At 41.5% G+C, this 25000-nt stretch overlaps 1 protein-coding gene across 1 annotated transcript in view; it reads left to right on the forward strand.

Annotated features, from left to right (window-relative positions):
* LOC138854350 (opioid-binding protein/cell adhesion molecule-like) overlaps positions 1-25000 on the forward strand; it is a 275215-nt gene that overhangs the window by 175283 nt on the left and 74932 nt on the right. The window contains exon 3 of the mRNA XM_070096967.1: positions 16080-16212. Coding sequence (XP_069953068.1) covers positions 16080-16212 — 133 coding nt within the window. The remainder of the gene's footprint in view (positions 1-16079; positions 16213-25000) is intronic.

Consider the following 25000-nt stretch of genomic DNA (forward strand, 5'->3'; position numbering starts at 1 on the left):
ACAACTCCCACTTTGTATTAGATTCTATACGTTTTTCTTCAGAATCTCCCAAAAACACAGTGTCATCTGCAAAAAGCAACTGTGACATCTCCCGCTTTCAATTTTATTCTAATCGTTTTAACCCCTTAATAAATTAGCTAATTCCTAACTAAGATATTTATTATCTAAATACATTATTTACCTCGATATATTATCTTATTATATTAGTTACGATATATTAGTATGGTTTCTGCTTTAGGCAAATTTTGTTCTCGCGTTTTCTTCTTCCTCCATCATTCTCTGTTTGAGTAGTTCGGTTTTTCCTTTCCTCTGCGATGTTTATCTGTTTATCTTCCTGTTTCCTCTCCATTTCTTTCTTTCTATGTGCACTCCGGTGTGTGTGTGTGTGTGTGTGTGTGTGTGTGTGTGTGTGTGTGTGTGTGTGTGTGTGTGTGTGTGTGTGTGTGTGTGTGTGTGTATTTTTTACGATGTTTTTACTGTTCATTTTTTGTATTGATCATTTTCTTTTCCCTTCCAAATTTTGGGAAATTACATATTTTCGTCTTAGGTCCCTTCTGTTGTTCTCTCTCTGTCTCTGTCTGTCTGTCTGTCTCTCTCTCTCTCTCTTTTTACACAGGGTTTGACAAGGTTAAGGATCCCTAGCTTTATTGACAAGCTCTGTCTGTCTGTCTGTCTGTCTGTCTCTCTCTCTCTCTCTCTCTCTCTCTCTCTCTCTCTCTCCCTCCCTCTCTCTCTCTTGTGTTCACCCTTCTTTCCCGTTATTCCTCTGTTTTCACAAAACTTTATCTTCTAGTTTTAGTATATATGTGGTCATTTATCGAGTCCCTTTTCTCTCCTATCTTCGCTTAATTACTTGTTTTCCTCTATATATTCCCGCAAGGACATCATTCCTATTCACTCCGTCAATATATTCTTCCATTACTTCCAGAGATATCCTCTCCCTACTCACCCTCAGGGACATATTGCTTCCCCTCTTCCCACACAGTATATATACCTGCTTCTCTCTTTCCTAATTCATTTATCTAGCTGTTATAAAGCTGTCACTGTGATGACTTTTAGTATCTTGTATGTCGTAATCATATCTACTCTGAATCTTTTTTAAGTTAAAAACATTGTTCATGCTTCTCACCACTCGATGATAGAAGGAAAAGCCTAAGGCTCTTGGCTTTCCATTATGCTGTAGGTGAAGGTTTTGCTTGTATAAGTCAACTCTCAGATCCTTTTCCTCGGCGCTGTCATTTGCCCCTGCTAATGAAGGTAAGCGCATTCTTGTGGTTGGTGACTCTCAGGTAAGATATATTGACCGTGCTTTTTGTAATAGGAATAAGAAGATGAGAGATAGAGTGTGCTTCCCTGGAGCTGGTGTTGGGGACATTGTCAACAGGCTGGATAATATCATGTCAGGTAATGGGAACAAGCCCATTATCTGTCTCAGTGCTGGTGGAAATGATATTGGGAAGGGTAGGAGAGAAGAGCTGCTAGATAAGTACAGGTCAGCTATAGATTTCATTAAGTCTAAGGGAGGGATCCCAATCATATGTAGCATCTTGCCTAGAAGGGGAGTAGGAAATGAATGGTTGTCTAGGGCAATTGGTGTAAATTGCTGGCTAGACAGATACTGCAAGGAACTTGCAATCCCATTCATTGACAACTGGAACAACTTTTATGGCAAACATGATATGTATGCAAGGGATGGGGTACATCTCTCTGGGGCTGGGGTGGTAGCACTTGCAGACTCGATTGAGAAGGCCATTGGTGAAATGCCTATGATTTTAAACTGATGGAAGATAGAGGTATGGGTGTGTGTGGGAAACAAGCAGGTTGCAACACTAGGGTTGGAAACAGTAAATGTATAAAAGGCATTCAGCATGAAGTTATAAATAAAGACAATAGAACAGGTCAGCTAACAAAGGGGGGCAGCAGAGGGCAGCAAGGGACTAGCTCCCTTAAGGTTTACTATACTAATAGCAGGAGTGTTAGAAATAAGATAGATGAGCTAAGATTAATTGCAAGTGCAGGAAACATAGATATTATTGCTATAACAGAGACCTGGCTCAATCTGAAAGATAGAGAGATGCCCTCTGAATGTCACATACAAGGCTATAAATTATTCCACACTGACAGGGTCAACAGGAAAGGTGGTGGAGTAGCGATGTATGTCAGAGACAATTTAAATTGTTGTGTAAGACAAGATATTAAATTAGAAGCGTCAGCCACTGAATCTGTTTGGTTACAGCTTCTCGAGGGCCGAGAAAAACTAATTTTGGGTGTGATTTACAGGGCCCCAAATCTTGATAGGGAGTGCAGTAAACTTCTATGGGACGAAATTCGTAAGGCATCTACATACGAAAATGTTGTGCTAATGGGAGATTTCAACTATAGACAGATTGACTGGAGCAATTTGACAGGAAATTTAGAGTCGGGTGACTTTCTTGATACGATCCAGGATTGTTTTTTAAAACAGTTTGTGACAGAGCCAACTAGGGGAAATAACCTCCTTGACTTGGTTCTTGCCAGTAGGGAAACACTAATTAATAATCTTGAGGTTAATGATGAGCTTGGGGAGAGTGATCACAAATCACTCAGTTTTAATATATCATGGAATTCCCCTAATAATGGCAATCAAGTCTCCGTCCCTGACTTTCGCTTGGCTGATTTCATAGGACTGAAAAATTACTTAGGTGGGCTGAACTGGAATGACCTGACTAAGGGTCAGGTAGGTGGTGATGGTTGCCGATATGATGCTTTCCAGGGCATAGTTCTAGCTGCTCAGTCAAATTATGTTCCAAATAGGGAAATCAGATCAAACAAAAATGATCCTAAATGGATGAACAATAGATTAAAATATCTGACTGGTCAAAAGAGAGGCATATATAGGCAAATCAAAAGAGGAGAGGGGCAATTAAGAAATCGATATATTCAGTTAAAGAGAGAAATAAAAAAGGGAATTAGAAAAGCAAAAAGAGATTATGAGGTTAAAGTTGCAAGAGAATCGAAGACTAACCCAAAAGGATTCTTTCAGGTATACAGAAGTAAGATCAGGGACAAGATAGGCCCACTCAAAAGTTCCTCGGGTCAGCTCACTGACAGTGATAAGGAAATGTGTAGAATTTTTAACACATACTTCCTTTCAGTTTTTACACAGGAGGATACCAGCGATATACCAGTAATGATAAATTATGTAGAACAGGACGATAATAAACTGTGCACTATTAGGGTCACAAGTGACATGGTCCTTAGGCAAATAGATAAATTGAAACCTAACAAATCCCCAGGCCCTGATGAACTGTATGCAAGGGTTCTAAAGGAATGTAAAGAGGAGCTTAGCACACCTTTGGCAAATCTTTTCAACATATCACTACAAACTGGCATGGTGCCAGATAAGTGGAAAATGGCAAATGTGATACCTATTTTCAAAACAGGTGACAGGTCCTTAGCTTCGAACTATAGACCAATAAGCCTAACCTCCATAGTGGGAAAATTTATGGAATCAATAATTGCCGAGGCAGTTCGTAGCCACCTTGAAAAGCATAAATTAATCAACGAATCTCAGCATGGTTTTACAAAGGGGCGTTCCTGCCTTACGAATTTATTAACTTTTTTCACTAAGGTATTTGAGGAGGTAGATCATGGTAATGAATATGATATTGTGTATATGGACTTCAGTAAGGCTTTTGACAGGGTCCCACATCAGAGACTATTGAGGAAAATTAAAGCACATGGAATAGGAGGAGAAATTTTTTCCTGGATAGAGGCATGGTTGACAAATAGGCAGCAGAGAGTTTGCATAAATGGGGAGAAATCAGAGTGGGGAAGCGTCACGAGCGGTGTTCCACAGGGGTCAGTGTTGGGCCCCCTGCTGTTCACAATCTACATAAACGACATAGATGAGGGCATAAAGAGCGACATCGGCAAGTTTGCCGATGACACCAAAATAGGCCGTCGAATTCATTCTGACGAGGACATTCGAGCACTCCAGGAAGATTTGAATAGACTGATGCAGTGGTCGGAGAAGTGGCAGATGCAGTTTAATATAGACAAATGCAAAGTTCTAAATGTTGGACAGGACAATAACCATGCCACATATAAACTAAATAATGTAGATCTTAATATTACGGATTGCGAAAAAGATTTAGGAGTTCTGGTTAGCAGTAATCTGAAACCAAGACAACAGTGCATAAGTGTTCGCAATAAAGCTAATAGAATCCTTGGCTTCATATCAAGAAGCATAAATAATAGGAGTCCTCAGGTTGTTCTTCAACTCTATACATCCTTGGTTAGGCCTCATTTAGATTATGCTGCACAGTTTTGGTCACCGTATTACAGAATGGATATAAATTCTCTGGAAAATGTACAAAGGAGGATGACAAAGATGATCCCATGTATCAGAAACCTTCCCTATGAGGATAGACTAAGGGCCCTGAAACTGCACTCTCTAGAAAGACGTAGAATTAGGGGGGATATGATTGAGGTGTATAAATGGAAGACAGGAATAAATAAAGGGGATGTAAATAGTGTGCTGAAAATATCTAGCCTAGACAGGACTCGCAGCAATGGTTTTAAGTTGGAAAAATTCAGATTCAGGAAGGATATAGGAAAGTACTGGTTTGGTAATAGAGTTGTGGATGAGTGGAACAAACTCCCGAGTACAGTTATAGAGGCCAGAACGTTGTGTAGCTTTAAAAATAGGTTGGATAAATACATGAGTAGATGTGGGTGGGTGTGAGTTAGACCTGATAGCTTGTGCTAACAGGTCGGTTGCCGTGTTCCTCCCTTAAGTCAATGTGACCTGACCTGACTAGGTTGGGTGCATTGGCTTAAGCCGGTAGGAGACTTGGACCTGCCTCGCATGGGCCAGTAGGCCTTCTGCAGTGTTCCTTCGTTCTTATGTTCTTATGTTCTACATTCATCACAGTGACTTCGTCCAGGTTGATTTCCAGCAGCCATTAGTTGCATCAGTCTTTGTATATATTTGTGTGTGTGTGTGTGTGTGTGTGCTCACCTATTTGAAGTTGCAGGGGTCGAGACATAGCTCCTGGCTATGTATGTGTGTGTGCTCACCTATTTGTGGTTGCAGGGATCGAGACATAGCTCCTGGCTATGTTTGTGTGTGTACTCACCTAGTTGAGGTTGCGGGGGTCGAGTCCGAGCTCCTGGCCCCGCCTCTTCACTGATCGCTACTAGGTCACTCTCCCTGAGCCGTGAGCTTTATCATACCTCTGCTTAAAGCTATGTATGGATCCTGCCTCCACTACATCGCTTCCCAAACTATTCCACTTACTGACTACTCTGTGGCTGAAGAAATACTTCCTAACATCCCTGTGATTCATCTGTGTCTTCAGCTTCCAACTGTGTCCCCTTGTTACTGTGTCCAATCTCTGGAACATCCTGTCTTTGTCCACCTTGTCAATTCCTCTCAGTATTTTGTATGTCGTTATCATGTCCCCCCTATCTCTCCTGTCCTCCAGTGTCGTCAGGTTGATTTCCCTTAACCTCTCCTCGTAGGACATACCTCTTAGCTCTGGGACTAGTCTTGTTGCAAACCTTTGCACTTTCTCTAGTTTCTTCACGTGTGTGTGTGTGTGTGTGTGTGTGTGTGTGTGTGTGTGTGTGTGTGTGTGTGTGTGTACTCACCTATTTGTACTCACCTATTTGTGGTTGCAGGGGTCGAGTCCTAGCTCCTGGCCCCGCCTCTTCACCGGTTGCTACTAGGCCCTCTCTCTCCCCGCTCCATGAGCTTTATCAAACCTCGTCTTAAAACTGTGTATGGTTCCTGCCTCCACTACGTCATTTTCTAGGCTATTCCACTGCCTTACAACTCTATGACTGAAGAAATACTTCCTACTATCTCTCTGACTCATTTGTGTCTTCAACTTCCAATTGTGGCCTCTTGTTTCTGTGTCCCCTCCCTGGAACATCCTGTCCTTGTCCACCTTGTCTATTCCACGCAGTATTTTATATGTCGTTATCATGTCTCCCCTGACCCTCCTGTCCTCCAGTGTCGTCAGGCCGATTTCCCTTAATCTTTCTTCATAGGACATTCCCCTTAGCTCTGGAACTAACTTTGTTGCAAACCTTTGTACTTTCTCTAGTTTCTTGACGTGCTTTATCAAGTGCGGGTTCCAAACAGGTGCTGCATACTCCAGTATGGGCCTGACATACACGGTGTACAGTGTCTTGAATGATTCCTTACTAAGGTATCGGAATGCTGTTCTCAGGTTTGCCAGGCGCCCATATGCTGCAGCAGTTATCTGATTGATGTGTGCTTCCGGAGACATGCTCGGTGTTATACTCACCCAAAGATCTTTCTCCTTGAGTGAGGTTTGCAGTCTTTGGCCACCTAGCCTATACTCTGTCTGTGGTCTTCTGTGCCCTTCCCCTATCTTCATGACTTTGCATTTGGCAGGATTAAATTCGAGAAGCCATTTGCTGGACCAGGTGTCCAGTCTGTCCAGGTCTCTTTGAAGTCCTGCCTGGTCCTCATCAGATTTAATTCTCCTCATTAACTTCACATCATCTGCAAACAGGGACACTTCTGAGTCTAACCCTTCCGTCATGTCGTTCACATATACCAAAAATAGCACTGGTCCTAGGACCGACCCCTGTGGGACCCCGCTCGTCACAGGTGCCCACTGTGATACATCATTACGTACCATGACTCGTTGTTGCCTCCCTGTCAGGTATTCTCTGATCCATTGCAGTGCCCTTCCTGTTATGTGCGCCTGATGCTCTAGCTTCTGCACTAATCTCTTGTGAGGAACTGTGTCAAAGGCCTTCTTGCAGTCCAAGAAGATGCAATCAACCCACCCCTCTCTCTCTTGTCTTACTTCTGTTATTTTATCATAAAACTCCAGAAGGTTTGTGACACAGGATTTGCCTTCCGTGAATCCGTGCTGGTTGGCATTTATACTCCTGTTCCGTTCCAGGTGCTCCACCACTCTCCTCCTGATAATCTTCTCCATAATTTTGCATACTATACACGTCAATGACACAGGTCTATAGTTTAGTGCCTCTTTTCTGTCTCCTTTTTTGAAAATGGGAACTACATTTGCCATCTTCCATACCTCAGGTAGTTGCCCAGTTTCCAGGGATGTGTTGAAGATTGTGGTAAGTGGTACGCACAACATATCTGCTCCATCTCTAAGGACCCACGGAGAGATGTTGTCCGGTCCCATTGCCTTTGAGGTATCGATGTCCCTTAGCAGTTTCTTCACCTCCTCCTCATCTGTATGTATGTCGTCCAACACTTGTTGGTGTATTCCATGTTGGTGTCCCCATCTGGTCTGTCCCCCCAGAGTCCTTCCTGTCTCTACTGTAAATACTTCCTTAAATCTCGTGTTGAGCTCCTCACATACCTCTTGATCGTTTCTTGTGAGTTCTCCACCTTCTTTCCTCAGCCTTATCACCTGGTCCTTGACTGTTGTCTTCCTCCTAATGTGGCTATACAGCAGTTTCGGGTCAGATTTGACTTTCGATGCTATGTCGTTTTCATACTGTCGCTGGGCCTCCCTCCTTATCTGCGCATACTCGTTTCTGGCTCTTCTACTAATCTCCTTGTTTTCCTGGGTCCTATGCCTCCTGTACCTTTTCCATTCTCTGTTGCACTTAGTTTTTGCCTCCCTACACCTTCGAGTAAACCAAGGACTCGTTTTGGTCTTCCTATTAATTCTGTTTCCCTTGGGAACAAAACTTTCCTCTGCCTCCTTGCACTTTGTTGCCACATATTCCATCATCTCGTTTACTGATTTTCCTACCATTTCTCTGTCCCACTGAACCTCCTGCAGGAAGTTTCTCATACCTGTGTAGTCCCCCCTTTTATAGTTTGGCCTGTCCCCTTCAGTTCCTGTTACCTTCTCCACTTGTAACTTTACTATATGTGTGTGTGTGTGTGTGTGTGTGTGTGTGTGTGTGTGTGTGTGTGTGTGTGTGTGCGTGCGTGTGTGTGTGTGTGTATGTACTCATCTATATATGATTACCGGAAGTGAATCACAGCTCCTGGTCCCGCCTCTTCGCTAGTTGCTACTAGGTCCACTCTCCTTGCTCCAAGAGCCTTATCGTACTTCTTCTGAAGGCTGTGTATGAATCCTGCCTCCATTATTTCACTCTCCAAATTGTTCCACATCGTGACAACTCTAAAGGTGAAGAAATACTTCCCGTGTGTGTGTGCGCTCACACCTACAGGGTATATACGTGTTTATTAGCAAGCAGCAGCTGACTGTAATTCAAGAATCACGCACTTGAGCAAAATTACATTCGTCTGTGCTTAGTTATTTAAGGGAAGAACAGTCTACAACAATTTATAATCACTCTCTTTCGTTTTCACACTTTTTTTTTTTTACATTCTATGCATTTCTTATTTAATTCTCTAAGTTTTCAATATAACTGTAATAGCATTTTTTTATTAAGCAAAGTTCTGTATATATATATATATATATATATGTCGTGCCGAATAGGCAGAACTTGCGATCTTGGCTTAAATAGCAAAGCTCATCTTGCCATATAAGACAAGTGAAAATTTGTGTATGCAATAATTTCGCCAAAATCATTCTGAACCTAACGAAAAAAATATATTTCACTGTGTTTGTTTAGTATTAAATTATTGTAAACAAATATAAAATATATTTAGTTGGGTTAGGCTAAAATAAATTGTTCTTGTTATAATAAGGTTAGGTAAGTTTTCTAAGTTCCTTTTGGTGCAAAATTATAAATTTTTACATCAACATTAATGAAAAAAATATATCTTCAAACGTATAAGAGAAAATTTTAGAAATGACTTTATTTTAAATGAGTTCTTGCTAATTGACCAGTTTTACATATTCGGCACGACATATATATATATATATATATATATATATATATATATTGTATATATATATATATATATATATATATATATATATATATATATATATATATATATATATATATATATATATATATATATTGGTAAAAAAAAAATAGTTTAAAAGATGGGGTGGTAGGGGAAGTGGAATATTCAAATGGCTTCAGGAAGAAATCCAAATCTTCTTCCTTGAAGCCTTTTTATCCACTTCTCCGAGGCTATGGGTCCCACAATTTACACCAGAGGTGGACCCCATCCTATATATATATATATATATATATATATATATATATATATATATATATATATATATATATATATATATATATATATATATATATATATATATATATATATTTTTTTTTTTATTATCACACCGGCCGATTCCCACCAAGGCAGGGTGGCCCGAAAAAGAAAAACTTTCACCATCATTCACTCCATCACTGTCTTGCCAGAAGGGTGCTTTACACTACAGTTTTTAAACTGCAACATTAACACCCCTCCTTCAGAGTGCAGGCACTGTACTTCCCATCTCCAGGACTCAAGTCCGGCCTGCCGGTTTCCCTGAATCCCTTCATAAATGTATATATATATATATATATATATATATATATATATATATATATATATATATATATATATATATATTTTTTTTTATTATTATCACACCAGCCGATTCCCACCAAGGCAGGGTGGCCCGAAAAAGAAAAACTTTCACCATCATTCACTCCATCACTGTCTTGCCAGAAGGGTGCTTTACACTACAGTTTTTAAACTGCAACATTAACACCCCTCCTTCAGAGTGCAGGCACTGTACTTCCCATCTCCAGGACTCAAGTCCGGCCTGCCGGTTTCCCTGAATCCCTTCATAAATGTTACTTTGCTCACACTCCAACAGCACGTCAAGTATTAAAAACCATTTGTCTCCATTCACTCCTATCAAACACGCTCACGCATGCCTGCTGGAAGTCCAAGCCCCTCGCACACAAAACCTCCTTTACCCCCTCCCTCCAACCCTTCCTAGGCCGACCCCTACCCCGCCTTCCTTCCACTACAGACTGATACACTCTTGAAGTCATTCTATTTCGCTCCATTCTCTCTACATGTCCGAACCACCTCAACAACCCTTCCTCAGCCCTCTGGACAACAGTTTTGGTAATCCCGCACCTCCTCCTAACTTCCAAACTACGAATTCTCTGCATTATATTCACACCACACATTGCCCTCAGACATGACATCTCCACTGCCTCCAGCCTTCTCCTCGCTGCAACATTCATCACCCACGCTTCACACCCATATAAGAGCGTTGGTAAAACTATACTCTCATACATTCCCCTCTTTGCCTCCAAGGACAAAGTTCTCTGTCTCCACAGACTCCTAAGTGCACCACTCACTCTTTTTCCCTCATCAATTCTATGATTCACCTCATCTTTCATAGACCCATCCGCTGACACGTCCACTCCCAAATATCTGAATACGTTCACCTCCTCCATACTCTCTCCCTCCAATCTGATATTCAATCTTTCATCACCTAATCTTTTTGTTATCCTCATAACCTTACTCTTTCCTGTATTCACCTTTAATTTTCTTCTTTTGCACACCCTACCAAATTCATCCACCAATCTCTGCAACTTCTCTTCAGAATCTCCCAAGAGCACAGTGTCATCAGCAAAGAGCAGCTGTGACAACTCCCACTTTGTGTGTGATTCTTTATCTTTTAACTCCACGCCTCTTGCCAAGACCCTCGCATTTACTTCTCTTACAACCCCATCTATAAATATATTAAACAACCACGGTGACATCACACATCCTTGTCTAAGGCCTACTTTTACTGGGAAAAAATTTCCCTCTTTCCTACATACTCTAACTTGAGCCTCACTATCCTCGTAAAAACTCTTCACTGCTTTCAGTAACCTACCTCCTACACCATACACTTGCAACATCTGCCACATTGCCCCCCTATCCACCCTGTCATACGCCTTTTCCAAATCCATAAATGCCACAAAGACCTCTTTAGCCTTATCTAAATACTGTTCACTTATATGTTTCACTGTAAACACCTGGTCCACACACCCCCTACCTTTCCTAAAGCCTCCTTGTTCATCTGCTATCCTATTCTCCGTCTTACTCTTAATTCTTTCAATTATAACTCTACCATACACTTTACCAGGTACACTCAACAGACTTATCCCCCTATAATTTTTGCACTCTCTTTTATCCCCTTTGCCTTTATACAAAGGAACTATGCATGCTCTCTGCCAATCCCTAGGTACCTTACCCTCTTCCATACATTTATTAAATAATTGCACCAACCACTCCAAAACTATATCCCCACCTGCTTTTAACATTTCTATCTTTATCCCATCAATCCCGGCTGCCTTACCCCCTTTCATTTTACCTACTGCCTCACGAACTTCCCCCACACTCACAACTGGCTCTTCCTCACTCCTACAAGATGTTATTCCTCCTTGCCCTATACACGAAATCACAGCTTCCCTATCTTCATCAACATTTAACAATTCCTCAAAATATTCCTTCCATCTTCCCAATACCTCTAACTCTCCATTTAATAACTCTCCTCTCCTATTTTTAACTGACAAATCCATTTGTTCTCTAGGCTTTCTTAACTTGTTAATCTCACTCCAAAACTTTTTCTTATTTTCAACAAAATTTGTTGATAACATCTCACCCACTCTCTCATTTGCTCTCTTTTTACATTGCTTCACCACTCTCTTAACTTCTCTCTTTTTCTCCATATACTCTTCCCTCCTTGCATCACTTCTACTTTGTAAAAACTTCTCATATGCTAACTTTTTCTCCCTTACTACTCTCTTTACATCATCATTCCACCAATCGCTCCTCTTCCCTCCTGCACCCACTTTCCTGTAACCACAAACTTCTGCTGAACACTCTAACACTACATTTTTAAACCTACCCCATACCTCTTCGACCCCATTGCCTATGCTCTCATTAGCCCATCTATCCTCCAATAGCTGTTTATATCTTACCCTAACTGCCTCCTCTTTTAGTTTATAAACCTTCACCTCTCTCTTCCCTGATGCTTCTATTCTCCTTGTATCCCATCTACCTTTTACTCTCAGTGTAGCTACAACTAGAAAGTGATCTGATATATCTGTGGCCCCTCTATAAACATGTACATCCTGAAGTCTACTCAACAGTCTTTTATCTACCAATACATAATCCAACAAACTACTGTCATTTCGCCCTACATCATATCGTGTATACTTATTTATCCTCTTTTTCTTAAAATATGTATTACCTATAACTAAACCCCTTTCTATACAAAGTTCAATCAAAGGGCTCCCATTATCATTTACACCTGGCACCCCAAACTTACCTACCACACCCTCTCTAAAAGTTTCTCCTACTTTAGCATTCAAGTCCCCTACCACAATTACTCTCTCACTTGGTTCAAAGGCTCCTATACATTCACTTAACATCTCCCAAAATCTCTCTCTCTCCTCTGCATTCCTCTCTTCTCCAGGTGCATACACGCTTATTATGACCCACTTCTCGCATCCAACCTTTACTTTAATCCACATAATTCTTGAATTTACACATTCATATTCTCTTTTCTCCTTCCATAACTGATCATTTAACATTACTGCTACCCCTTCCTTTGCTCTAACTCTCTCAGATACTCCAGATTTAATCCCATTTATTTCCCCCCACTGAAACTCTCCTACCCCCTTCAGCTTTGTTTCGCTTAGGGCCAGGACATCCAACTTCTTTTCATTCATAACATCAGCAATCATCTGTTTCTTGTCATCCGCACTACATCCACGCACATTTAAGCAACCCAGTTTTATAAAGTTTTTCTTCTTCTCTTTTTTAGTAATTGTATACAGGAGAAGGGGTTACTAGCCCATTGCTCCCGGCATTTTAGTCGCCTCATACGACACGCATGGCTTACGGAGGAAAGATTCTTTTCCACTTCCCCATGGACAATAGAAGAAATAAAAAAGAACAAGAGCTATTTAGAAAAAGGAGAAAAACCTAGATGTATGTATATATATATATGCATGTGCGTGTCTGTGAAGTGTGACCAAAGTGTAAGTAGGAGTAGCAAGATATCCCTGTTATCTTAGCGTGTTTATGAGGCAGAAAAAGAAACCAGCAATCCTACCATCATGCAAAACAGTTACAGGTTTTTGTTTCACAGTCATCTGGCAGGACGGTAGTACTTCCCTGGGTGGTTATTTTGGAGACGGTTTGTGGGTAAATGTTTTTATTTTTAGAACCAGATAATATAGCCAGTATCCAATATTCTGGGATGTAGGACTGTTGCTCGGTCTTAACAGCCTCTTCCCTCTCCCTCGCTCACTCCTTCCCCTGGTCCTCATCTCTCTTCTTTTCCTCGTCTTCGCCATTCTCTCTTAGATTTAACTCTCACCTCCTTCAAACATGCTTTTAAGCTCCATGATTTTGTCTCTTCATTTTGTTTCTGAGTTTTTTCTCTTTGACTCTCTCTCTCTCTTTCTATTTGTTCGTAGATAAATGGTTCAGAGAACCGACACATTGATAAATTAGACACATGTGCAACACTTGGGTGTCTTTACATCGACTCTAGGCTGAGGGACTGATTGCCTCAAACTCCTTCTGATCTTCACCATTCTTCTTTGTATTGGACCGATGAAGCCACTGTGTGGTGAAACGTTTCCACAATAAAGATACCCAAGTTTCGCACATGTGTCTAATTTATCAGCTATTTGTTCTTTCACCTATATCAATATCATTCCTACTTCCTCCTCCTCTCACATTTCTCCTCCTATCCACCCTATTTCTCTAGACTATTATGTCAAAGACCCATCGCGATCAGATAAAAACACACACCGTCTCGACCCAACAATAAACACAGCTGCAGACACCAAACACGGCCAAAGTTTCGCTCTTGCCTTGCTATAAATGGAAGAAGCGGCGTCTGCGTGACAAGTAATTCGAGGAATTTTATATACAAGTTGCAAAACTTGCCCCCACATAGTTCTTGCAACTTTATGTTTTGGGCGCGGAGGCGGTGAATGAACATCGTCTGTGACATGGATAGTAAGGATGATATAATTCACGCTCTGCGTCCATTCTGCTTCCCTCAGTCCGGCACCTACCAGAAGCGAGGCTCGGGTATTCACGAGAGTGGTGCTTTTAAGAGGGCCAGTAGTTTTTTTGGGTAGGATCAGTAGTGTTTTTTAGGACGATCAATAGTGTTTTTAACGGGATTAGTGGTGTTTTTAGGAGGATCAATGGTCCTTTTGTAGGATCGGTGGTGTTTTTGGGACGATCAATGGTCTTTTTTTTTTTGTAGGATTGGTGTTTTTAAGGAGGATCAATAGTCCTTTGAGTAGGATCGGTGTTATTTTTACGGGGGATCAATGATCCTTTAAAAAAGGGGTTCTGTTACTCTTTAAAGAGGATCACTGGCCCTTTTAAGACTTCCTATCTCATTTAGAAAATTTTCAGTAACTTTTGAAAAAACAATAGTCCTTTCAGAAGTGTTCCTGGATCTTATAAAAGAACAGGGAAATCCATTTAGGAGGAAAGTGGGTTGCTTCATTAAGTGCTTCTCTGTAAAGGTCACGTAAATGAAAATGCAAGGTCCATGGCACTTTAACAATTATGAACTGAAAGGTTCCATTAGTCTCGTGTGCTGTCAGAATTAACAAGTCTGTCACTGATTCTCTCCAATTTGTTAAGGCAAGAGCTGTTGTTTTGCTACCTAAACTTGTTTGTTTGCTTGCTTGCTTGATCTTCAGATAGTTCCTGACTATGGAACTGAACTTCTCCAGGCCGAGGGACTGACAACCTCAACCTCATTCCAAGGCTTCTCCGAATGCAACCCGGGACACTCATCTAATGCAACTAACGAATAAATTATCATTAATAATTAGACTACGTTTTGACCAGTCCTGGACCGTTATCAGGACGCGAATGAGAGAGAACAGTTGAGAAAGTCCGAGCACAAATACCTTCTTGATAATGACTCAGAAGTTTAAACGTCTTTCAGCTATTTTTTCCAGCTTGTTAGCTAGTTGTGAATTGTTTAAACTACGGAACTGATTCTCGCTCTTCAGTCAACTAATACCCAGGTACCTATTTATTGCTAGGTGAAGAGGGGCAACATGTATAAGGAGATTAGCAGCTAAGTACCTACTTACTGCTATGTGAACAGAAGCAGTAGGTGAAAGTGATTTTTGTCCATACGTCTCGCCTTGTGCATCCTTATTGTGGACAACGTGTCGCTCTGAGTTAATAACGTTTCGCCCTGGGTAGAGTTTTTTTAAGTAATCAAACCATTACGATGGCTGAAGCTGGCAAAAACCGCCAAATAACGAATCAAAAACACACCAAAAAGGCATTATACTTTTATTTTAGAACGTTTCGACCTATAGCATATTAACTGTCGTCACTCTAGAAAGTTTTTCCAGGTATACACACAGTTACATAGATTATCATACTTAGCAGCATATGTGTAGAGAACCTGGTATAACCCAAAAAAGTCAGACAAATTGACTTTGCCTCTATAATTATTTGATCTACGCCAAATGTCTTTCCCTCACAGTTCATTGGTTCATTGGATCGTGGGTTCTAACCCCGCCCGTGGTATGGTTTGTTTGCAATCGTGTCATTACGATTTCGTGAGTCATTAAACAATGATATCAAGAATGCGTTAATAGCTACAAAAATACAAGAATTACTCAGAATGGAATATTGGTGCAGAGGATATCTCCACAACCTTCTCCAGGTAAACAACCTTCTTGCATACTCCTGGTCCATCCCTTGGGCATGACCTACTTCCACTGGGGAATCCCAACTACCAGTGATAATGCCTGTGTCTGCTGTAAGTCCCTCATCTTTCTGGCTTTGCTTCAGATTTTTCAAAACCACGGTGCTCTTCACCAACGATAAAGCTGAGGGACTGATTACCTCATCATTTGTATATAGTTCTACAGTCTTTATTTTATGTCCTTGTACTTATAAAGCCACTAGTTGGAGAAACGTCTATAAATAAAGATACTCATATGTAGCACATGTGTCTAATTCCTCATTATTACTCAGACTGTTTATGAGTGGTAGAATATACCGACGGAAAGGTATATTCAACCACTGAAATGCAATAGCGATTATTCTTTGTGTTTCCTAGCGAGGAACTTCTCTGTTATTCCTAAAGGGGGAAGTCCCAAAGTGTTTCCTAAAGAAGTCTCTCTTTCTCTGGGTTTTCCAGGTACGCTTGTTGCTGTGACTGCTGTGAGAGGTTCCACAGCCAAGCTGCCCTGCAGCATTAACTCTCCTCACTTGGAGGAACCTGTACTGCTGGTGCTCTGGTACAAGAACGCTTCTGTAACCCCTGTGTACAGGTACAGTCTAACTTGTTATTACAGTTACATGTAGTATTTCTCTCATGTATTATATGTAGTTGTAACCCACGTCTTTCATCCTGTTCCATCTCTCCCGTAAATTCCATGTTATTTTTCTAAACTTTGTATGATTTCTCACTTCCCCGTTTTCATACCAGCAGTGGACGGAGGGGAAGGTTGGGAGAGAGCCTTCTGATTTACTCTCCTTAATCTAGGTAGAAGCAATTAGATTCTTTGAGCAAATAGGCTTGGAGTGAACCTCCAAGTGGTCAGATATCTATCTTTCTCATGTACTCCCAGATTCTCTCTCTCTCTCTCTCTCCTGGATGCAAATACAGTGTTTCTACCTGCTTGTCACAGTAACATTTAAACAAAAGAACATCTTGCTTCAGTTTCACCAAGGAAGTCGCTCGCTAAGGCCGACCTAACAAAACAACCAGTGATAATGTCCTTACCGCAGGTGTTGCAACACGAGAACAGCTGATATGAACTCTGAACGGCTTTTTTTTTTCTTTTACACAGACGAATTTACAGTTTAAACGCCACCGTTTACCACATCTCGCTTACAGGCTTAGATTTGTTATCGTTCGTCAGCTCGCATGCAAACTGAAAGCTAAGACTCCTTAGCTCATTTTCAGGCAACGAACTATTATCGCGCCTGAACTCATTTGCAAGAACTATTTATCCGCAGCTCATTGACAAGGTAAAATCTGTTATCCTACTTCTTTTCATTTACAAATTAAGAGCTGTTATCTTACCTCTTTTCATTTACAAAATAACAGCTGTTATCCTACCTCAGATTACTTCTAGCTATATATAAAATATACTACCACCCTCTAGGATGTGACTAGCAAAGGTCATCTAGGACTCTTGTGCTTATTTACTGGTAAGTAAACAGGCAGCAACTGTAAACAGAATAACAGTCAGGTACCTATTTACTGCTAAGAAAACGAGCAGCAGGTACCTATTTAATTTTAGTTGAACATAGACAGTAGGTGTAAGGAGACTTGTCTCAGCATCTCGCCTCACCCAGGAATCGTATCGCTGTAGAGAACTTACAATAACTTATACGAGAGCAGGAACACATAAGAACATAAGAATGGAAGAGAACTGCAGCAGGCCTACTGGCCCATGCTTGGCAAGTCATTGTCAAACCCAAACTCACTAATAAAACTTTCGCCTAACCCATTATCAATGCTACCCAAGGAATAAGTTTTGATAACCCTATCAGCTCAAGTGCAAGTCCCACCCAGATCCATACCCTCTCACACATGTTTTTATCTAACCCATATTTGAAGCTACCCAAGGTTTTAGCATCAATAGCTTTTCAAGGCTTTGCTGCTCACTTACTGAACTCTCAGAAAAAGCTTAACCCTGTATTTAGGCGAGAAGCAACTGATACTTCTGTGAGAGATCCTAAAAAATACCTCAAAATTTATTTAAAAAACTTGGATTTAAGCGAGAGACGGTCAGGGAATCCTCGAAATTTCTTTTAAAAACCTTGGTATCAGAAAGGTACCACAAAGAGATTCTTTAAATCTTCTTAAAAACCTGAATTTTAAGTAGGGGCCTTTAATCTTCAAAACCCGTTTTCTCCATCCCTTAAATTAATAAATTCTCAGAACAGCTACTGATGAAGCCACTGTGTGGCGGAGCGTTTCCAGAGTGCTGTACATGTGTCTAATTTATCAGCTTTGGCTTTAGTAAGCGGCTTTCTATCCATCCTCATAATGGCTTTCCTCATTATGAAAAAAATGAGGAACCCCTCAGCTTATCCAGCAAACTAGAAGGAACTGAATTTCATTAAGCATCCTCCAGTGCATTCTTAAAACCTCTCACCCCATGGCAAATGAAAGCATTTACTGAAAAAAATATAGTAACAAAAAAAAAGCAAACTTTTATTTAAAGACAACGTTTCACTCTTTGGTAAAGCTTAACTCTGGGCGAAATGTTGAAATTACGTGTTTTCTATGCACATAGTATGTTTTTTTATATTCTTTTCCCATCCCAGGTAAAGTTAATTATCTCCAATAAATCCCTGTAATATCTGTTACTGTCCTGGGTTTAGGTAATTTTTAATTGAAGGCCATAGAGTTGGTTATTGATGGGTGGGGGACAAGAAGAGAGAATGAGATAGGATAGGGCAGACAGGGAAAGATGGTGAAAAAGAGTTAAGTGACCCATCCACTATGGAATTTCCGTTTATAGAAAATGTGTTTAATTAAAGGTTCAACATCGATAATCCATAAAAACGGCAATATCCTTCTTGATTTCAAATTAAGAACAGCGACACATCTTCAATGCATCTCTTTTGATGGTGAAATTTGTAAAAATACCATTATACACCATTCTGGTAGCGGGCAGAGTTAGAACTCCAAATTAATCCAGGACCTCAAACTATTGTGCAGAGGCAAAACAGACAGATAAATGACGGCGATAATGACGGTCTAGTAGCTAGGAATGATAACCTTAACTCCATATGTAATGCATACATAGGTCAATGTGAGACAATACAGCCATTATTATCTCAAACACTACCAAACAGGTGCGTGCACTGTACTAAAGTACGCATGAAAAACAGAAAAGGCACCTTATGTAAAATGTGTAAGGGGTGGGTGCATGATGGATGTATGTACAATTATAACAACGGTGCCAGAATTCATTTTGTGTGTAACAAATACACTTTGGCACAGTTACCCTTTAGCAGTGATGACATTGATTTACCTAAATTTAATACAAATGACCCATTGCCATATATTGATGATTATGATTGTTTTATGAAAACAGGCCTTCACTTTATTCATGTCAATGCAAGATCACTTCTTCCTAAATTGGCAGAGATTAGGATTCTAGCTAACAAAATTAGGGCGGCAGTTATAACCATCTCTGAATCTTGGTTGGATGATACGGTGACTGACGACGAGGTCAAAATAGATGGTTACAATATAAAACGCTTAGATAGGAACAGAAAGGGTGGTGGAGTATGTGCCTACATTAGAAATGACTTAGCTTACAACCCAAGACCTGATTTAAATAACAATAAACTGGAGATTCTATGGTTTGAAGTGCTGCTTCCTAAGACCAAACCCATCTTAGTAGGAACTAGTTACCGCCCTCCTACCCAGGACCAGTTCTTAGAAGACTTTTCCAGAGTCTTGTCCGGAGTTGAAAACAATTGCCAGACAATAATACTGGGTGACTTCAATATCTGTTTTCAGCAGCAAAATAACGGGCTATGCAAAAGGTATAAGCAAATTCTAGGATTAAATAGTTACACTCAACTAATTAATACTCCAACCCGGATCACGCAGTTCTCAGCCACCCTAATTGACCACATACTTTGTAACCGCTCTGAGAACATTAGTCAGTCAGGCGTCATTACCACAGGTCTTAGTGATCATTTCATCATTTACTGCAACAGGAAAATCACTAGGGATAGGATAGGCCTACACAGGACAATAAAAATGAGGTCAACTAGAAACTACAGTAAAGAAACACTGGTAAATAGGCTACACAATTGTGACTGGACAGAGATAACAAGTTGCACGGACGTAAACGATGCCTGGGAAAAATTCGAAACAATGTTCACTACCATCCTTGATAATATTGCACCAGTTAAAGAGGTTAGGATTAAACGAAGAACTGAACCCTGGATGAATACTGAGATATTAGATAATATGAAATTCAGAGACCAGCTGCTAAAAAGATTTAAAGCAAACAGACAGGATATTGCAGCACTAAATGAATTCCAAAGGGTGAGTAACAGAGTACAGAGACTTATAAAAGGAGCAAAGGCAAAGCACTACTGCTCAAAAATTGAAGAGTATAAGCATAACCCCAGAAAGCTCTGGCAACAACTAAAACAGTTGGGGTATAGCCATAAGCCAGTAGATAGGTCTAACATAGTACTATCGATAATGAGGTATGCCACGAAACATCTAAGGTGGCAAATTGCTTTAATTCATACTACACATCTGTTGCATCAACACTAGAAAGTAAACTACCAGCTGCATCAAATACCTTTAACACAGACTCGGATAAGTTTCAAACAAGGTAAAGGGGTAACCCCAAACAGTTGTCAACTAGTAAGTGTATCTCATGACTTTATTCAAAAAGAACTAAGCAAGTTAAACCCAACTAAGAGCACAGGCCCTGATAACATCCCGTCTAAGTTCCTAAAAGATGGTGCTTCTGAACTGTCAATCCCTATTGCTCACATAATAAATCTATCAATCACCACTAATACCGTACCGGAGGGGTTCAAGGAGGCCAGAGTTACTCCTATCTTCAAGAAAAATAGTAGGTCTGATGTAAGCAACTATAGGCCTGTTAGTATACTCAGTATAATATCTAAAATTCTAGAGAGGGCGGTGTATTCTCAAGTAGTTAAGTATCTTAATGACAACAACATTCTCCATAGCTATCAATCGGGCTTTAGAAGATCCTACTCAACCGACACCTCCCTTATTAATCTGATGGATTACCTGAGAACTGAAATGTCAAAGGGGAACCTCATAGGTATGGTAACCTTAGACCTGCAAAAGGCCTTCGATACTGTCAACCACAATATATTATGTAATAAACTTCAAGCTATCGGTATAGGTTCTGTAGACTGGTTTAAGTCCTACCTTAGCAACAGGAGACAAATGTCGTTCACATATACCAAGAACAGCACACGTCCTAGGACTGACCCCTGTGGAACCCCGCTTGTCACAGGCGCCCACTCTGACACCTCGTCGCGTACCATGACTCGTTGTTGCCTCCCTGTCAGATATTCTCTGATCCATTGCAGTGCCTTTCCTGTTATGTGTGCCTGGTCCTCTAGCTTTTGCAGTAACCTCTTGTGAGGAACTGTGTGTGTGTGTGTGTGTGTGTGTGTGCTTGCGCGCCTGAGTGATTTATTAGCTTAGAAAACCGATAAGTTGAAGAATAAGACAATTGCTATTCACCGAAACCTCTCAGTTAGAGGAGGAATCTTACAACAACGTTTTGGTCCATCCAGTACCATTGGCGATTTGCTCGAACCATCATCCTGTAACATTTACCTTTTACTGGCCTGTTACTGTTTCGAACCCTACCAGTTAACCGTTTTAACTTCATTCTAAGCTTAATCAAGGTCACCCTCCGAAGGTATTACCGAAACAGCAGTTTTACAGAAATAAAAGCTGATTTTCAATGACGGGGATTTCTTGAATAAATTCTCAAAACACCTTTGTCTTCCCGGTTCCAAGTGAGAGAGTCCTTCCTGAACGCAACCTCAAAACAGTTTTCCCAAGCCTTGGTTTAAGTTAGGCCGCCAGAGGGAGCCACTCTCTTTAAACGTACGCACTTATTGCTCTCCATCTCCTTGCTAATGAAACTATTATCCTTATGTTCCTCTATTCCTCCTTTCTCGTGATATACACAGTCATTCTTCTGACAGCTTAATGACGCTGGTAAATGCTAAGTTGCCTGTGTGTTGCGATATGCTGAGGGCGGGAGTGCAGTGTTTTGGGGGTTGCGTGGGTTTATAACTGTGTGCGTGCACTCACTTGTGGTTGCAGGGTTCGATTCACAGCTCCTGGCCTCCGCCTCTTCGCTGGACGCTACTAGGTCCACTCTCTCCCTGCTCCATGAGTTTTATTGTACCTCTTCTAGTGTATGAGTGTACTCACCTAGTTGAGGTTGCGGGGGTCGAGTCCGAGCTCCTGGCCCCGCCTCTTCACTGATCGCTACTAGGTCACTCTCCCTGAGCCGTGAGCTTTATCATACCTCTGCTTAAAGCTATGTATGGATCCTGCCTCCACTACATCGCTTCGCAAACTATTCCACTTACTGACTACTCTGTGGCTGAAGAAATACTTCCTAACATCCCTGTGATTCATCTGTGTCTTCAGCTTCCAACTGTGTCCCCTTGTTACTGTGTCCAATCTCTGGAACATCCTGTCTTTGTCCACCTTGTCAATTCCTCTCAGTATTTTGTATGTCGTTATCATGTCCCCCCTATCTCTCCTGTCCTCCAGTGTCGTCAGGTTGATTTTCCTTAACCTCTCCTCGTAGGACATACCTCTTAGCTCTGGGACTAGTCTTGTTGCAAACCTTTGCACTTTCTCTAGTTTCTTCACGTGCTTGGCTAGGTGTGGGTTCCAAACTGGTGCCGCATACTCCAATATGGGCCTAACGTATACGGTGTACAGGGTCCTGAATGATTCCTTATTAAGATGTCGGAATGCTGTTCTGAGGTTTGCTAGGCGCCCATATGCTGCAGCAGTTATTTGGTTGATGTGCGCTTCAGGAGATGTGCCTGGTGTTATACTCACCCCAAGATCTTTTTCCTTGAGTGAGGTTTGTAGTCTCTGACCCCCTAGACTGTACTCCATCTGCGGCCTTCTTTGCCCTTCCACAATCTTCATGACTTTGCACTTGGTGGGATTGAACTCCAGGAGCCAATTGCTGGACCAGGTCTGCAGCCTGTCCAGATCCCTTTGTAGTTCTGCCTGGTCTTCGATCGAGTGAATTCTTCTCATCAACTTCACGTCATCTGCAAACAGGGACACCTCAGAGTCTATTCCTTCCGTCATGTCGTTCACAAATACCAGAAACAGCACTGGTCCTAGGACTGACCCCTGCGGGACCCCGCTGGTCACAGGTGCCCACTCTGACACCTCGCCACGTACCATGACTCGCTGCTGTCTTCCTGACAAGTATTCCCTGATCCATTGTAGTGCCTTCCCTGTTATCCCTGCTTGGTCCACCAGTTTTTGCACCAATCTCTTGTGTGGAACTGTGTCAAACGCCTTCTTGCAGTCCAAGAAAATGCAATCCACCCACCCCTCTCTCTCTTGTCTTACTGCTGTCACCATGTCATAGAACTCCAGTAGGTATGTGACACAGGATTTCCCGTCCCTGAAGCCATGTTGGCTGCTGTTGATGAGATCGTTCCTTTCTAGGTGTTCCACCACTCTTCTCCTGATAATCTTCTCCATGATTTTGCATACTATACATGTCAGTGACACTGGTCTGTAGTTTAATGCTTCATGTCTGTCTCCTTTTTTAAAGTGTGTGTGTGTGTGTGTGTGTGTGTGTGTATACTCACCTAGTTGTGGTTGCAAGGGTCGAGTCGCAGCTCCTGGCCCCGCCTCTTCACTGGTCGCTACTAGGTCACTCTTCCTGCTCCATGAGCTTTATCATACCTCTTTTTAAAGCATGTATGGATCCTGCCTCCACTACATCACTTCCTAGACTGTTCCACTTCCCGATAACTCTGTGGTTGAAGAAATACTTCCTAACATCCCTGTTATTTCTCTGAGTCGTCAGCTTCCAACTGTGGCCCCTTGTTGCTGTGTCCCATTTCTGGAACATCCTGTCTCTGTCAACCTTGTTAGGTAAGACACATATGCAACAGTTAGACAACTTTATTCCGAAACGTTTCGCCTACACAGTAGGCTTCTTCAGTCGAATACAGAAAGTAGGCAGGAACAGTAGAGAAGTGAAGACGATGTAATCAGTCCATCACCCTTAAAGTCGTAGAATTTGAGGTTGTCAGTCCCTCGGCCTGGAGAAGTTCAGTTCCATAGTCAGGAACTATCTGAAGATCAAGCGACAGTGCGGAGACTTAAATACTGTCGGAAGGAGAGGTGCAGGGTAGTAGTAGTAGTAGTAGTAGTAGTAGTGAGAGGCCACTGAGCGGTCATGTCCCTCTCAGATCCAACACTTCTCACTTGAAAAGCTTGTCCAAGGTGTTTTCTGTACCAAGATGCCACGTGTTGCAGTGTCTGACAAGATAAACATCAAAATGGTATACAATACCGACAGGTTGTTAGGTAAGACACATATGCAACAGTTAGACAACTTTATTCCGAAACGTTTCGCCTACACAGTAGGCTTCTTCAGTCGAATACAGAAAGTAGGCAGGAACAGTAGAGAAGTGAAGACGATGTAATCAGTCCATCACCCTTAAAGTCGTAGAATTTGAGGTTGTCAGTCCCTCGGCCTGCAACACGTGGCATCTTGGTACAGAAAACACCTTGGACAAGCTTTTCAAGTGAGAAGTGTTGGATCTGAGAGGGACATGACCGCTCAGTGGCCTCTCACTACTACTACTACTACTACTACTACTACTACCCTGCACCTCTCCTTCCGACAGTATTTAAGTCTCCGCACTGTCGCTTGATCTTCAGATAGTTCCTGACTATGGAACTGAACTTCTCCAGGCCGAGGGACTGACAACCTCAAATTCTACGACTTTAAGGGTGATGGACTGATTACATCGTCTTCACTTCTCTACTGTTCCTGCCTACTTTCTGTATTCGACTGAAGAAGCCTACTGTGTAGGCGAAACGTTTCGGAATAAAGTTGTCTAACTGTTGCATATGTGTCTTACCTAACAACCTGTCGGTATTGTATACCATTTTGATGTTTATCTTGTCAGACACTGCAACACGTGGCATCTTGGTACAGAAAACACCTTGGACAAGCTTTTCAAGTGAGAAGTGTTGGATCTGAGAGGGACATGACCGCTCAGTGGCCTCTCACTACTACTACTACTACTACTACTACTACCCTGCACCTCTCCTTCCGACAGTATTAAGTCTCCGCACTGTCGCTTGATCTTCAGATAGTTCCTGACTATGGAACTGAACTTCTCCAGGCCGAGGGACTGACAACCTCAAATTCTACGACTTTAAGGGTGATGGACTGATTACATCGTCTTCACTTCTCTACTGTTCCTGCCTACTTTCTGTATTCGACTGAAGAAGCCTACTGTGTAGGCGAAACGTTTCGGAATAAAGTTGTCTAACTGTTGCAT

Source organism: Cherax quadricarinatus, chromosome 55 (assembly GCF_038502225.1).
Source record: "Cherax quadricarinatus isolate ZL_2023a chromosome 55, ASM3850222v1, whole genome shotgun sequence".
Classification (NCBI taxonomy): domain Eukaryota; kingdom Metazoa; phylum Arthropoda; class Malacostraca; order Decapoda; family Parastacidae; genus Cherax; species Cherax quadricarinatus.